The following is a 16613-nucleotide window of genomic DNA, read 5'->3' on the forward strand; positions in this document are numbered from 1 at the left end:
GGGTGGTGACACATGAACAGAGCGACCAAAAGAAGGTAAAATAGAAAGTGGGTATTTTCCACAAAAATTATATAGACCATTTAAACTATGTAAGACCAAAAAACCATAAAAGGCAATTTTGCATATAAAAATTTTAAAAAGCATTGGTGGATTTCTACTGAGGGACGTTGTACCTCAGTAATTCTAAAATCGCCAGAGCATACACAGGCTTTTGGGCCTTTTTAGCAATATTTTCCTTCCACGGCCAGTAGAAAGCACAGGCCTTCCATTGTGGGCCGATGTTGACTCTAGCAGCAGCAGGATCTGCAGGATGTTCCGGCTGCGAATCGCATCCTGATGCCACGTCAGAAATGCGTACGTCTGTAGGCGCAACCTGAATCGACAGATCTCCCGACCAATCAGAAGGCGCCATGGAAGAACGCGGTTGGCTATGATTCATAGGAACCATCGGGGGCGGAGCTTATTGACAGGCGTTCCCAGCTACCGACTTCAGAGTAGCTGTAACTGGCAGCAGAACTGTAGCCATGTGTGGTGAGTAGTGCATTTATTCTATATTTATACTAATAGGCGCTGAATGTGTGTGGTTCACGTTTCACCAGAATAGCTAGCTGAATAGTTATTCAGCTATTGCCATGTTAGTTTGAGGATAAATGCTGGAAATGAGCTAGGGGAGGCTAAAGTGAGTTTTGTATGGCCAACATGATGTTGCTAGCCAGCTAAATATAAACCGGTCTGTGTTTTTCCGTTTTACTCTGAAAGCTGCTTGATGTGGGATAACACGATCGAGCAGCAGAGTCGATATTTGAGTGCGACATTAAAATGGTAACCTGCTTTACGACGTTATTACCAGCCGAGTAAGTTTCCAGTAGCTAAATCTCTGTCTGTTACTGTGGATCTAGATGACTGTGACAGAGACCTTGGAAAACGAGTTAGGCTCGTTGTTATTATAAAAAATGAAAGTGTAACTAGATGATCTGTGTTCTTTGGGATAATACCATACCATACCATACCATACCACCTTTATTTATAAAGCACTTTAACATATAAACCAGTGTCCACAAAATGCTGTACACATACAAATAGGATAAACAAAACATAAAATCAAATATGTTTTTTTAAGTCAAATTGAGTCAACCCCTTAAAAGAGTGCCAAAGGCTTTAGCAAATATTGTACTATATAATACTGGTGTATCGCTGTGAATTAACATCAGTCTTTCACTGTCTATATGACGCCAGTGGTCATAATCAGTTTGATGCTTTCTAATCCTGTCCTGTCTCCGCCGTCTCCATCTATCTCAGTCCTATGACTGATACCTGACATCTGTTTTCTCTCACTGTTATCACAATCAGAGCACTTCCATAACCAAGCCACCTTGCTATCAATATCTCTTGTCACAGTAAGGTGCCACTTTGCTTAGGTTAACCATTAAGCACTGATTATTTGCAGAAGGGTCCCTTTTGTCTCTCTTTACCCCTCAGTGTCCACCCCCATCACTTGCTTTTCTGAATGAATGCTCTGTTGAGCCAGGATGTCCACTGGTTAGTGTTTAGCCCTGTAACAGGGCTGCACTTTATGCCCACTCCTTTTGCCATTCATGGTGTCACTCCTTTCCTTTGTGTATTTGTTATTAGACTGGATGACAGATGTTTTAGGGAGGAAATTCTCATTATTTATGGAGGTTGCCAATAAAATGCTGAAATCTTGATTTACACTGGCCTGTTTCTGTATCGTAATGGTCTCTCACTTGGGTTAGTAATCACACACAAATAAATCTCAAGTCTTAGTGACAAGGTAAATATCTTAAAATGATTTACAGATGGGAAACAGAAACATCTCGCGTCTGATTTTTGTCATTCCTTTGACAATTCCCCTACCTCTGCTTTACGTAGGCAAGAGGTTATCTTAGGGAAACGGCAGGTCTATATATGTATACTTAATTGTCTTTAAACAGGTCTATCTTCCAAGAGATAACTATATCAGGTTTTCCAGTGCCTGTATGACTTGTTTCTCGTGTGTTACATTAGTTTGTCTGGCACTGAACTGTGAATAGCAGCAGATCGACAACTCCCAGTAATTTTTGGCCTGCTACACCAGGAAGGAGTCCAATTACGTTCTCCGTGGTTTCACCAGCCACCTTTACGTAATCATTGTCATCATAAATAGTTTCGTTTTAAGATTTAAAATTGTTTTAAAAACAATTTCTAACTCAAAATGAATCCAAAGCTTGTTTAAAATAAAAACCAGCTGATGGGATAAATCCATGCAGCATACAGATTGTGAGATGTCCTTTGGCATCGGAAAAAACCTTTTAAATACTGTAATAGTGACTTCAGCCAACCTTCACCATAGGGCTGCTCGATTATGGCAAAAATGATAATCACGATTATTTTCACTGAAATTGAGATCACGATTATTTGACGATATTTATTTAACCCTTTAAGACCTACTATAGAACCAAGTCCACCAGAGCTTTTTTTTTTTTTTTTTTTTTACATGCTGTAGTGCCATTTGTGGGAGCATTTCAAGTTGCTATACATCAATACAACTGTTATAGCCCATATTTTAATAATATGTATGCATTAAGTCCATAGTAAATACATAAATTGCAAAAAAGTGCAATAAACTACAAAAAAAATTGAAAATCGCTTTTGTTTTGTTTACATATATTTCTACTTGGAGAAATTTAAGAGGTTTATCCCTCAAAACTTTAAATACAATAAAGTTGCAAAAAATAGTTTCCCACCACAGGAAATTTATTTTGAGTGTCTTCATAGTTTTATTTTGGAGATACAGCAATTTTTATATACTGCAGGAAAAACAAAAAACAATCCTATGCTGCAAATTTGCAAAGAAAACAGCATGTGCATCATTTCACTGTGGGAAGTGTTACGAACAGCTGATAGGAACGGCGAAGCGTGTTTCTGGAATATTATGTTTTTGTTCCTGCAAGCGCTTTTTATGCAATTTTTGCAAAGCTATATGTGGAACGAAACCGTGACCGAGGACAAGCTGATGGCATCAGATGTAAGTACAACTCCTCCGGTTTCATATGCAAAACAAATTATTGCGCTAGCTTACACGGTTCAGGTTCTACAGGGATTTAACAATAGTTACGCAAAACGTAGCATGCTGCTCTGACCGGATTTAAAGGGTTAACAATGACTTTAAAAAAATAATATAAAATAGTGTGCAACACCACTGAAGTTTTTTTTTTAAACTCTCTTTTCAACCAACGGCAGTCACTCTCCAAATAACTTCTGCTTAGCTTTCCGAGCTTCCCTCGGGTCCTCTTAATCAGCGGTCTCCAACCTTTTTTGCGCCACGGGCCGGTTTATGCCCGACAATATTTTCACGGACAGGCCTTTAAGGTGTCGCGGATAAATGAGGGAGGGGCTAATAATCGGCTCAGTCATTTTTAATGATCGTTGAAAGCCCAGATCGTAATCGTGATTAAAATTCGATTAATTGAGCAGCCCTACTTTACCAAACCCACATAAATTAAACATCACTCCCAAATGTTACAGGGGTATTAGTCTGACAGGCATTTCAAGTGATCTGCCCTTCCAACTGCAAATAAATAAATAAAAAAATCTCCTTTTGGTAGCACAAATTCTTTATAAAGAAAAGCTTTCTAAAACATTATTCCCTCCTTCCCCAAGGAATCTTTGCCTATCTCAACTACCACGTGCCAAGGACTCGCCGTGAAATCCTTGAGATCCTCCTTAAAGGTCTACGTCGTCTGGAGTACAGAGGCTATGATTCAGCTGGTAAGAAAAAGAGAGACTCATCACCAACAAGTTCTGCCTTTTTTTAAATTGTGTTTTGTTTTGTTTTTCTTGTGTTCAGACCTCCTCAGAGGTTACTCAAGAAATGCCAAAATGTTGTAATAGTTTGTTGGTCTCCAATGTAACATTAATGCAGCAACTGTCCTGAAAGTCACACTTGATTTTTTGTTTTTCAGTAATACATGCCAACACTAATGACTTGTGCCTGATTTATGCTTGCGTGTGGTTACGTGTTGATTAATGTGTGGTTGTGTCCCGGTGTTTTATATACGGTGCCAACAGATGCTGGGATTTTTGTTTTTCTCCTGGTTCCTCGCTCTTTGTTCTGCTCAGTTTTATGTTACATTATTATTATTATTTTGTTTTTTTGTTTTGTTTTTTTGTTTTCTGTGGAGGCAGTTATATTTATCCCTCTGGTTTTCCACTTCTTTGTACTTTCCCTCACATCCATTTTGGTAGTTTCAGCAATCTTCTTCAAGGAATCTGCTGTCTGACCTTGTATTTACACTATGATTATTTTTCCTTATACTGAGTAAATAATAGTTTTTTTTTCTTTCAGTTCTTCTCAGACATTGGACCAAAAAGAAGACTTTACTTACATAATAGTAATACCACCGTTATACCTAATACCTACGGCCTTGCCATCTTTATGATTCAGCTATTTCTAACTTTTTTAAAAATTTCATTAGGTGTTGGAATTGATGGGGGCAACAGCAAAGATTGGGAGGTCAACGCCAGATCTATCCAGCTGATCAAGCAGCGTGGAAAAGTGAAGGCCCTGGATGAGGAGATCCACAGTAAGCTGAGATTGTTGCTCGTTTAGAGAGAACTAATAGTTGACCGAATCCTCAATTTTCCTTCCTGCACGCTGTGGTGCAATTCGCATATTTAATGTCGTCTGTCTTGGGGGTGTGTTTGTTTGATTTATAGAACAGCAGGATATTGACCTGGATGTGGAGTTTGATGTCCACAGTGGCATTGCCCACACTCGCTGGGCCACTCACGGTGAGCCCAGCCCAGTCAACAGTCATCCACATAGATCTGACAAAAACAATGGTGAGTGATGTTTCAAGTTGGTACAGAAACAGCTAAATGTTTGATTCTGTGTTAAGTTTCTGACAGTCCTCTTTGGTTTGCAGAATTCATAGTCATTCACAATGGCATTATCACCAACTACAAAGACCTGAAGAAATTCCTGGTGAGCAGATGTTTTTCATTAATATTTCTTGATGTGTTTTCATTGTTCCGATTTGTAAAGCGAAATCATTTTCTCGTTTCTGTAGGAGAGCAAAGGTTATGAGTTCGAGTCAGAGACTGACACAGAGAGCATCGCCAAGTTGGTGAAGTACATGTATGACAACCGGGAGAGCGACGACATCAGTTTCGCCACGCTGGTTGAACGTGTGACTCAGCAGCTGGTAAGGACTTGCTAATGTACACCAAAGATGCAAAAGCAATCAGACAGTAAAAAGATCTGACTTCCTGTTTGACCTGCTGCCTTGCAGGAAGGAGCTTTTGCACTGGTCTTCAAGAGTGTCCACTATCCCGGCGAGGTGGTTGGTACAAGGTAAACTCACACACTGATGGCTGATCTTAAATCTCCTAAAGTGACGTCTAAGACGGGTCAAAATGTATACAATACATTTTGAAGTCTGACAGTATAAGAAACCTTTCTGCGATGCATTTAGACCATATACTGGTAAAATATCAGGATGTGGTTTAAAATGAATATTTTCTTGTGGTTTATACAGGAGGGGAGGTCCTCTGCTGATTGGAGTGCGCAGTGATCACAAGCTGTCCAGCGATCATATTCCTGTGCTCTACCGCTCATGTAGTTATAGTTTCTCTTTCTAGTCAAATGTATCCAAATGTGGCTGGATGAAATTGCCTGAGGCCTGTTTTCTTTTACATCCCAGCTACTAAAGACAAGAAGAGCTGCAGCACCCTACCCAGGACAGACCAGGACACCTGCCTGTTTCCAGTAGATGAAAAAGCAGTGGAGTACTATTTTGCATCTGATGCGAGGTAAGCAGATACTGTTAGAGTGCACAACGATGTTCTTTATATGCCTGCTTTATGCGTGTATCAAAAATCAAACGTTTGATGTGGTTTCTGATCTGCCACGACAGCGCGGTGATCGAGCACACAAACCGGGTGATCTTCCTCGAGGACGACGACGTAGCCGCCGTGACGGATGGCCGGCTGTCGATTCACAGGATAAAGCGCACAGCTGGAGACTACCCAGCCCGTGCCATCCAGACCCTGCAGATGGAACTACAGCAGATCATGATGGGTGAGTGGAGGGACGAATTCTCTTCACAACATGCATTCCTTTCCCACACTAATGGTCAATAAATCATTTATACTGTGCCATTAATTTAGTCTCAAATCCTGTTATTATCCTGCAAGTCATAATCGATGACCAGCTGCTTACATAGTTTGGCTTGCTTTTAACGGTTTGCCCTGAGGTTGTTCTTGTTATCATCCAAGTCGTTACACTCTTGCTAGATTAGCAGCGCCACCAGAGAAACCACTGTTGGTAAAACAAACCACTTTGCTTTAAGATGTTATTACTCCCATCTTCCCTTCTTGACCCGAGTTGAAATATTATGCTAGGTTTGTAGTAAGACAGCTGTTTCCTTCTTTTTCAACATTTTACTCCAGCCCCAGGATTTGAACTCAAACAAATCCTGGGGCTGGATTTGTTAAAGCTAAATTTAAATTTTAGCTTTAATGTGAAGCCATTAATATCCTATGTATAGAACAATGTGCAATTTGTGGCTTTTTAAAAAAAAGTACAGTTCCCCTTACTAATGCTTAGACAAATGCACCCAATAAAAAGCATTTCTCAGTGTTTAATTGTTGTTAAAGAAAAACAATTATTTTCCCAAGTCACCAAAGTTAAAGCGTTCACTTATGGGAATTAGGACACATTTTTATTATTGCATTATTTTCCCTTTTTTCGTGTACAAAATCATAATAAAAACCCCACAATCATGTAAGTTTATTCTTGGGACAGTTTTTCATGCAAAACAGACCTTTACGCATATCGACTCCAGGTCTGTAAGAATCTGACAAATCTATAATCAGTCAGGATTAAATTGCTTCCCAGGGCTGTTAGGTAATCCTTACTGACTTTATATTTGTCAGACCCTGATTAGGACTTGGAGTCGATGTGCATAAGGTCTGTTTTGCATGCAAAATTGCACCAAGAATCAACTTGTTACATGCACTTAATCAGTTATTGGACTTTTGGAATTGAAGTATTTCATCTATCCTGCTGCTGTGTCCTTAAATGAGGAACATGAGTCTAAGAAGTTTGCTCAGTATGAACACAGCTAAAAAAAAGGAGATTAAATCTCATGGTTACTGTCTATATTTTCTTTTTTCTTCATTTTCACTGACTTTTCCTCAGCAGTCCAGCAGAGGGCAGAGGTGAGCCGGTGTTGGCTGCACTCGACATTCCTTTGTGGTCCTGTCATTACTCAGCCTCTCTCCTCTCATTTCCTAGTTTTTTCTTCTTCTGCTGAATAACCTAATTCGAATGACCCAAATTGCTCTCAAAGGGAGGCTGAAACGCACTTGCATATAGACATATATATTTTCTTTACCGTCACGGTTTTTAATTGATAGGAAAACATTATCTCCCTAATGTTTTTTGTACGTTTTATTTCATTTGAGGCATGACTCATGCTATGGCTCCAAATATCTGAATAGAGAAAGAAAGTTTACCCAATAAGTACTCTCATTTCCAGGAAGGCCTGATTGTAAATAAAACACAGTGAGGACGTTTGTTTTTGCTCCTTCAGGAGGCTGTGGTTTGCATTCTCGGACGCTTAATACATGTAAACAAAACCTCTCTCGTTCGGTTGAGTTCATGTGGGTTTTATGGGGCTTATAAAAAGTCTATCACTGAGTGCTTAACTGGTATTTACCTTTTCTTCTTTTTTTTTTTTTGACTAATTCTGGAAATGTTCCCGTGATATCTGATCCTCATTTTACAGGCAACTACAGCTCCTTCATGCAGAAGGAGATCTTTGAGCAGCCAGAGTCTGTTGTTAACACCATGAGAGGGAGAGTCAACTTTGACAACAACACAGGTTGGAGCACTGCCTTATTATTATATTTACCAAGACAAGAAATGACAATTCCTCAAAAATGTCAATCTTTGGCTTTCACTGTAGTCTTTAGCGTCAAGTAATTTAGTTTTGCATGTGCAACTACCTTTAGTTCATTATAATAAGGATCAAGGACGCCCTATAAAAGTTTTACAGCTATAAGTACATTTTTTAAGTGTAAAATGTCCCATCTCTCCTGTGGGGTGTTTGTGGTCTTTGAGCAGTTTGTTGTGCTTTTCAGTGACACTGGGTGGACTTAAGGATCACATCAAAGAGATTCAGAGGTGTCGCCGACTTATCCTCATTGCTTGTGGCACCAGCTATCATGCAGGAGTAGCAGTGAGTAGTCTTTTGTTTAACCACCTTTTGTTCTTTGGTGCAAAGTCCCGTCAGAAAAATAATCAAACTGAATCCAAGAGGAAAATATGACACCTGTGTTGTGGTATGAGCTTCGTGTCCTGCCACACTCTATGCTCTGTGCACAGCTGGCACGTTTTCACAAATCGATGCTGTTGTTTTTTTTCCCAGACCCGCCAGGTGCTGGAGGAGCTGACCGAGCTGCCTGTCATGGTGGAGCTGGCCAGCGACTTCCTGGACAGGAACACGCCTGTTTTCCGAGACGATGTCTGCTTCTTTATCAGCCAGTCAGGTGTGGAGACCAGTGCCATCTGGACTTGATCTGTGGCACATTCCCCATTTGTATTCCACTTTCTATTTGGGGGCTCTTCTTGATTTATCTTTCTATGTGCTCAACTTTTTCAAAATGCTGAGTCAAAGTTTTTGAAACCTGTGGATTATTTTTTTCTGTAAAGCTGTCTTAAATCAGACTAGTTTATGGTGCAAAAGTCAGTAAATCAGTTTTATTGTGTGAATTGTTACGTTCCATAAACGGGTTGTGTTTTCCATTTCTGCCGACCCCGCAGGGGAGACCGCTGACAGCCTCATGGCCCTGCGCTACTGTAAGGAGAGGGGGGCTCTGACTGTGGGCGTCACTAACACAGTGGGCAGCTCCATCTCGAGGGAGACTGACTGTGGCGTCCACATCAACGCCGGGCCAGAGATCGGAGTAGCGAGCACCAAGGTATACCATGGCAACCGTGGCTCTAATTAACTCTGCGGTTTTTATGAGTGCAGCTTTTATGCGCCGTGGAAGTGGAAAACCACAACATGCATTTATTGTGTCACTGGAGATTGAAAGGATACTTCTTACATTAACCTCTTGAGGTTAGGTTATATTATGCTACACAGCATTACCAAAATTACTGTTATTATTATCTTGCTATCTTTGAAATGGCTACTTTAAACACAGGGACCAGGTCTGTGACTACCCGCTGTCAGTTGCCTCCTTCATAGCAACTTATATAAAGAGTGATAAAATGGTGATAAGACAGAGTCAGTCTGTAATCATTTTGAGGGGTGAATGGGGCCAAGTTGCCAATTACATGCAATCTGTGTGTGATAAATCAACCAAAATAGAAAATCTGTTGCCTTTTACATACAAATAAATTCACATTAACTGCATGCATTTAGCCAGAACCTCATAGATTTTGAAGAGAAAGTCAGAAGTTGCTCCACAAATATCGGCATAGTTGCTGTTGGATGACGATTTCACTGCATAATGAGACAGGGGCTCAGGAATCTTATATAGCGATATAACCAGTTGAGTGGACTCCGCCTTTTCAAATGTTCACCAATGTGTCTTGCAACCAGTTGCAGGCTCCAAATTTTTATTTATTTATTTTTTTTAAATCAGTTCACTGGGCAGCAACCAAGTTTCCAGCCATAGAGTTTTCCTACTCATTCTATTTAAACTCCAGTGAGACTGAGTCATTAGTGATGAAGATGAATGTACTGCTGGGTGTGTTTTCACCTTGTTGTGGCAGGCTTGGATGTGGATGATTGAAAACAGCACATTCCCTTGGAGTTGAAGTGAATGCTTATTGCTCCATTTAAAAAAGCAATCTACTAATTTTTCTGCTTTTGTCTATGACAATATTTTCAGAGGCAACACACCAAATGAATTTGTTACGTTCAAGTTAGAAATATAGCGCATGATTTCTTTGATTTGTTGTAACTGAGCCTTTGATGCTTAGCTAAAGTACTGTACACCAGTTAATTGCAACATCTCATAAATGAACTCGACGCTCGCTGACTCTGAATGAAACCCAGATGAAAACTCCATTGCAATTCTGGTCCCGCCTTTTGGAAGTTGACGTGGTCCTCCACCGTTATCCCAGAGGGAGTTAAAGAAGCCTGATTTTCTCATCTCGGCTCATGTAAACCTTGGACACTTGGTTTCATGCCCCTCCCACCCCCTCACCGAAAGCATTTGCCAGCTGGGATTTGAGCAGAGGAGTTGAAGCCCCTGCTCTTTCTAGGGAGCATAGAGAGAGAGAGTTAGGAAAAGTGGAGCAGGTCCTTCCCTGCCCCAGCTCTTGGCTCAGTGACTCTTGTGTTGCTCCAAAGTCCCAGAGCACGCCTCAGAGACGCCATCATTTACTGCTCGGCTGGCAGGGCCACACACCCACACCCACCTCAACCGAATGTTGCACATTAACAACCAAGCTTATCAAAACACTGACTTGGTTTGCAACTAATCACATGCTGAATCATCCCAAATTCATATATTTGGTCTCAATTTTCTGCTTTTTCATGCTCGTAGGATTTTTTTTTAAACTTTAAATGAGGGAATTTCCAATTCCTTTGTTCATATTCAAGATTCATGGCATAAATTAGCACTAAAAGACAAAACACTTTGATGCTATCATGAGGCAGATCCTTCTGGCAGGTCAGCCAACAGTAAATGAGAGAAGACTGCTTTTGAATTACATAACTCTTTCCACTGGGAATTTACAGGATTACAAAGTTTGTTTTCTAGATCACAGCTGTTGTGTTTTCTTTATGTTTCAGCTGTGTATGCATGCATGCTCACATTTGCAGGGTCAAAGTTGGCACATTGTGCATCAGGAAAGCACTGACAAGTTTGAAAGTATGAATATGGAAGAGATCAACGGTTGAATATGTGGGTTAAAAGAAAAAAGAAACGGTGTGTAAAGGTTTTACAGCTATTTTCTTGGCCCTGCACATTGGCATTTCTGAGTCCAGAGAGTCTTGTGAATTGACTTGGCTTCTCTCAGACTCTGATTGAATCTCCTAAATGAGCATGGAAGACCTCCAAACGTGCTTGGAGATGAAGGAAGGAGAGGGTGTGGGCGGCGATGACGGCAGGCACAGTCTCAGATGTGTTGAGGTTATAAGAAGCGACATTTCCAGAAGGATCAGACATCATCTGTGGTATATGTGGCTACAAAGGTTTTTAGGATGAGCAGCACTAACTTAACTGCGTGTGTTTTTTGTTTTTTTTATAATGCTGCTTGATGTGTATGAAAACCCACCTCTCCATATTTCATCTGGTGCAGATTATAAACTGGAGACCAAATTTGCAATCAAAACAAAGCGAAAAAGAAGGACATGGCTTCATAATCTGTACCGAAAGGCTCAAGTCGTGATCTGGTCGCTGCTTCGTTGGTTCGATATTGAGCTGCAAAATAGGAAATCTACCATTCCCTCTAGAAATGAGGTCACAAGCAAGCAAGCTTTGACTGTGCAGTGGTGGCGGTCCACTTTGTGACCTTCATACAAATAGTTAGGGAGCAGTTGTTTTCTTTATTAGTCAGAGTAGAGACAGACAAAGAAACCGCATCTTAGCAATTGTGTTACAGTTAATAAATATTCTACTTTCTCTGTTGTGTTTTTCGTCTTCAGGCCTACACCAGTCAGTTTGTGGCCTTGATCATGTTTGCCCTCCTGATGTGCGATGACAGGATTTCAGTGCAGCCCAGGCGCCGTGAGATAATCCAGGGCCTAAGAGTGCTTCCAGGTAAGTCACACCACATGTGTTGTAATTCAGCCAGAGAAGTCTTGATCATATGTGAAGTTTAAACACAAAAAGACTGGAAAAACTAGCTCTCAGACCCAAGATCAAGCACATCCACAGCCTGTTTTAGTTTTGTTTTTGTTGGTGTTTTTTTTTTTTTTTTTAAATCCTCTTAGAGGACAAACTTAAACGGCAACAAAAGGATCAGAAGACGAGAGAGAGCGGAAAGGGGGGCAGACGGATGAATAGCTTTAGATTTTGGCGTTGGGCTCTTGCATGACTCTGTGAATCTAAAGCACATGATAGCATGTCCCCAATTGTAACCTAATAAGGAATGTCTGGCTTGTCTGCCACTCCCTGCCCAACATTAGAAGCTGAGTCTAGGTTCATGTTGCTGCAATATTTTTTTCATATTTTGTCTCTGCCAGTCAGCCTCTTGAAACAAGAAAAAAAATGTGTGTGTGTGTGTTAGATCTGATTAAGGAGGTCCTCAGTTTGGATGATGAAATCCAGAAGCTGGCAACGGAGCTGTACCAGCAGAAGAGTGTGCTCATCATGGGCAGAGGCTACCATTACGCTACCTGCTTGGAGGGAGCACTGGTGAGCACATGCGAGTTTATCATCTGACAGCTTGATTGTTAATTTCAGCGTAGGCTTGTATTTATCTAAAGTCTGGATGTTTTTTTTCATTCCCCTGCAGAAAATCAAGGAAATCACGTACATGCATTCAGAGGGTATCCTGGCAGGAGAGCTGAAACACGGCCCGCTGGCCCTGGTGGATAAACTCATGCCGGTGATCATGATCATAATGAGAGACCACACTTATGTCAAGTGTCAGAATGCCCTGCAGCAAGTTGTTGCTCGCCAGGTAAGAATCGCACATGGCGCATGTTTTGTGATCAGCCTTATTGTAATGTCGGTGTGTTGGTTTATTTTATAATCCAGTCACAAGTGATCAGCCCAGATTGTTTAGTTGCCTGAAATGCTCAAACAAACTCTGACAAATAAAAACTAAATGTGACACTTTACAGTGTTTATTATATCGTGGAAAATGACTAAGTGAGTTTATTTGAATCCATTTAAGTTTTTTCCTTTCTGAAAACTGTTTGCATCATAACTCATTAAGTTCAAACCCCGAAAGTATGTTGACCACTGCGTCACCTCTGGCCCTTCAACTCAGTCGGTGAAAGGGGAGAGGTTGATTCAGCGCATCTCCATCATTGTGCAGTAAACACACTATATTCATCTCTTTGTTTCATTTACAGGGTCGTCCTATTGTGATCTGCGACAAGGACGATCACGAAACCATCAAAAACTCCAGCCGCACCATCAAAGTGCCTCACTGTTTGGACTGCCTGCAGGGCATCCTGAGCGTCATCCCTCTGCAGCTGCTGTCCTTCCACCTGGCTGTCCTCAGAGGCTACGATGTAAGTGCTTTCCCTTCAGGATCAGCAACAACTCTCAATCCAGCATGCTTCTTAATTCAAACATTTCTTGGAGATACCATTTTCCCAAGTGATTTCCACTCTTACAGTCATCATCAGTATACCTGTGTTTACAGGTGTAGTAAGAGTATGATTGTGTAAAATACGTCGATGATTCATTTCAGGACATAAAAGAAGACAGTTGTGCAAAAGATTCTGGAGCACAATATAAATGAGATATTCTGTTATTATTAGCCTGTCACTGATCATCTAGCGCTGTCGCTCAGGACTGCTTTGTAAGCAGAAACACTGCCAGAATAAACGTGCAGTGTTTATATCTGTAAATCAGCATGTCCCCAACTCGCTTGAAAATGTAACCTACTTTGTGAACGATGTAAACTGGCAAACTTGGTGGTGAAGGTGATGACGATGTGGTTAGCTGCCACACTGAAAGAATTATAGTGAAATGTAAATAACCTCCATCTGTGCGCGAATTCCGACCTGCGATTGTTTCATTTATTGGCAAAGCCCACAAGCTGTTACTGATGTTTGTGCTGGTGCTGCAGAACTGACTTAGATGTGTTGTCCCCTTGATTTCCTGTTTTTGAGGAATTTTAAAGGTCAAAGTGAGCAGCTTAACTCAAAGTCAGCATCTAGTCAGTTTTTCAGAGCATTTCAGAGAAACGTCCTGGCCGTGCAGCTCTGTAGAACAAACAGCTCCACCACACGCATGCCCTGTGTTTTATGTAATTTTGTCCATGTGGGTTAAAGTATGTTTTTGTTAAGATTTGTATAAATCATACTCGGGTGTTTTGACAGCAGCATTTAGTCAACAGCAGCAACAGTGTCCTTTTCATCTGCAAGGCTATTGATTGTCTGCTCCTCTGTTTAAACACAGGTGGACTGTCCAAGAAACCTGGCCAAGTCCGTGACAGTAGAGTGAGCCGCACCATTCATCACTAACAACAAAAGCTTGGCATAGACACACATTCAAGCACAGACCCCAAAGGAAGCGTCTGTGTGAAGTAAACCATCAGAAGATGACGTCCTGTCCTGTGTCTTGTGTGTCGTGGCTCTTTTTTTTTTCTTCTTTTTTTTATGCAGTCTTTCAGTAATCGCTCTTGTATCTCACTGTTGTGTATTATCACAGTGTTGCATTGTTTCTTTTATCAGAAAGCTTTGACAACATTTGTTTTTTCTTTGTTGTTGCCGGTGGCAAGGAATGGGTTGGGAATGACATATAACGTGCATATCACTTTTTCGGGGGTGAACCTGTATCAACCTTCGCTGGCCATTTATGGGCATGCCTTCCATGTTTATCTGTTGCTGATTGGGCTCTCTGGAAGCTGATGTTAAAGCTGACAGTAGTTTACGCTTTAAAGACCTCACTGGCTCATTTTCTCTTTTAGTGCAATGATTTGTAGTTTAGTTGGGATTTTTTTTCCTTGGCAGCTAATCATTCAAAGTGTCTTTACTCCACTGTTGAAGTAAACCACAGTCTTGAATCATTCCAAGCCACAGGTCATCGCTTCTTCATAATTGCAGTGTGGTTTTGATACACTTTCCCCTCTTGGATTTTCTTCTGAGGACACGCAGCAAAGAGCAGCATCAAATGTCCGATCAGAAAAAGTTTGTGAATACTATCATAAATCTTCTAATGTTGCTGTGTGTAAGCCCAGGAATTCGGTTTTTTAAACTCTGGTTTTGGTCCACTCAGTTAATGAGAGGAACCACCTACACCAGAGTCTGAGACGTCGCTCGTTCACTCTTTCCTATTTTTCTCGACACGATCCTGTTACTGTAAACGCTCTCTGGGTGCAGTTTAGCGTTTCATTCTCGTGTGGGACTTTTCGCATAAAGGTTTCTTTTTATCAATAAACTGAAGTAATGCAATTGGGATAAAGTTGCAAACCTGAAGTAGAGGCAGTCGCCAGCCCACACCTTGCCACTGTCATTTTGCAATCTTGGGACCATTTGTAGCTTTTCTTCTTTCTTTTTTTTTTCGTCCTCTTGTTACATTTGTTTGTTAATTGGTTTTTTGGAAGGAATTTTATATTATTGAAGTTACTCTTTCATTTAAAATGTTAATGTTACTGTCATCTGAAATGTCAAACCAAAAATCTGTCTCTGGTGGCTTTGGCAATCATAAACCAAATCTCTTTTTTTCGGTTTCACTGTTGCTTTTGTAGCCAAACATGAACTGATTTTGCAGATCGTATGCTATGAAGTTATTCTGAGGCCCTGAGGGCACGTATACACACAGTCGCTTGGCAGCATGTCATACTGTAGACGTTGACTTTGGTCAGAAGCCAAATGCCAAGCTGTGTGTCTGTGATCCCAGGTGTCTTTTAAATTCAGAAGCCAAGAAAAAAAGTGACATTGCATGCACACACACACACACAGTTATGCAGTAGAGAAAGAATAGGAGCAGCTTTTTTTAAGCCTGCATTCTTTAAGTTTAAAGATATTTATCTTGCATTTACAATCAAGCCTTAACTTGGACTTCATTTTCCCCCCTTGAGCCTTTTCTGAGCCAGTGAAATGTTGTTACAGGTACTTTTGTAACCCACACTCGAAACACTTTTTGATTTACTGACTGGATGTATTGATCAAGGATGCTGCAGTGGATCCTAGCACCATCTGTTGGGTTACAGAGGGAGTGGGAGTACTATTTATTAGTGGAACTGATGCAATAAAGTGTCACGTACGTATCTTTTAAAAGTGTCTGGGAGTTATTGGATTGAGGATGTGTGCGCTTGTGGATTTACATGACCTAAAATACTGACAGTGATAACAAAAGGTGTCTGTACGATTTTTATTCCAATAAATACGCTGTAGAAATTCAGGCACATTTGGACTTGTCATTAAAATAACGTGTTTAGTTCAGGTGATAGAGTGCACAAAGAGTTGAGGTACTGGAGGTATTTAGGGGTAGCTCAAAGTAACGATACGCCGCCGCTGGTGCCAAACTCCAGGAAGACGGACACTATCGGTCTGATGCTCTCACGTAGAGCTGTCACAGTGGAGACGCAGCGTCTGAGGTTGCTCCACAGACAAGGCAGGAGTGAAACTGCCACTTGAACGAGAGCAAAGGACATCAAACACAGAGATAGTGAGAAGCGGCAGAGCGCGGGCAGCACAAGCAGCACTGCCTTGATTGGCTTTAAGGGCTCTGCAGATCTCCTTCCTCCACAGCCACTCGGAGGGCAGCTGTAATTTCTCAAGGTGTGCGATGGAGGCCAGGTGGAGCAGCAGCTTGAGCATGCATGTTGGTCCAAGTCTTCACGTGCCAGGAGCACACCTGCTAGCTTCTGCCTGATGAACGTGTTCAGTTTCAGCAAGACTGAGAGGTAAAGAGTCAAGCTCCTGGTGAAAGCAAGTGCAGCTCTCAGAAGGATTTCATTGCAG

The 16613-nt window shown here is 41.2% G+C and overlaps 1 protein-coding gene across 1 annotated transcript; it reads left to right on the forward strand.

Annotated features, from left to right (window-relative positions):
* Positions 1 to 448: 448 nt before the first annotated feature.
* Positions 449 to 16048, forward strand: gfpt1 (glutamine--fructose-6-phosphate transaminase 1). The gene is made up of 19 exons (XM_085293986.1): positions 449 to 531; positions 3661 to 3768; positions 4476 to 4583; positions 4717 to 4842; positions 4926 to 4984; positions 5070 to 5204; positions 5292 to 5353; positions 5538 to 5617; positions 5703 to 5811; positions 5916 to 6079; positions 7791 to 7886; positions 8146 to 8243; positions 8433 to 8553; positions 8828 to 8985; positions 11670 to 11784; positions 12254 to 12381; positions 12482 to 12649; positions 13047 to 13208; positions 14104 to 16048. The coding sequence occupies exons 1-19, from the start codon at positions 525 to 527 to the stop codon at positions 14146 to 14148; spliced, it is 2049 nt and encodes a 682-aa protein (XP_085150112.1). The 5' UTR covers positions 449 to 524; the 3' UTR covers positions 14149 to 16048.
* The last annotated feature ends 565 nt before the right edge of the window (positions 16049 to 16613 follow it).

Source organism: Mchenga conophoros, linkage group LG12 (genome assembly GCF_057382185.1).
Source record: "Mchenga conophoros isolate Kocher_MC1m ecotype Shallow Benthic linkage group LG12, M_conophoros_male_GT1.1, whole genome shotgun sequence".
NCBI classification, from domain to species: domain Eukaryota; kingdom Metazoa; phylum Chordata; class Actinopteri; order Cichliformes; family Cichlidae; genus Mchenga; species Mchenga conophoros.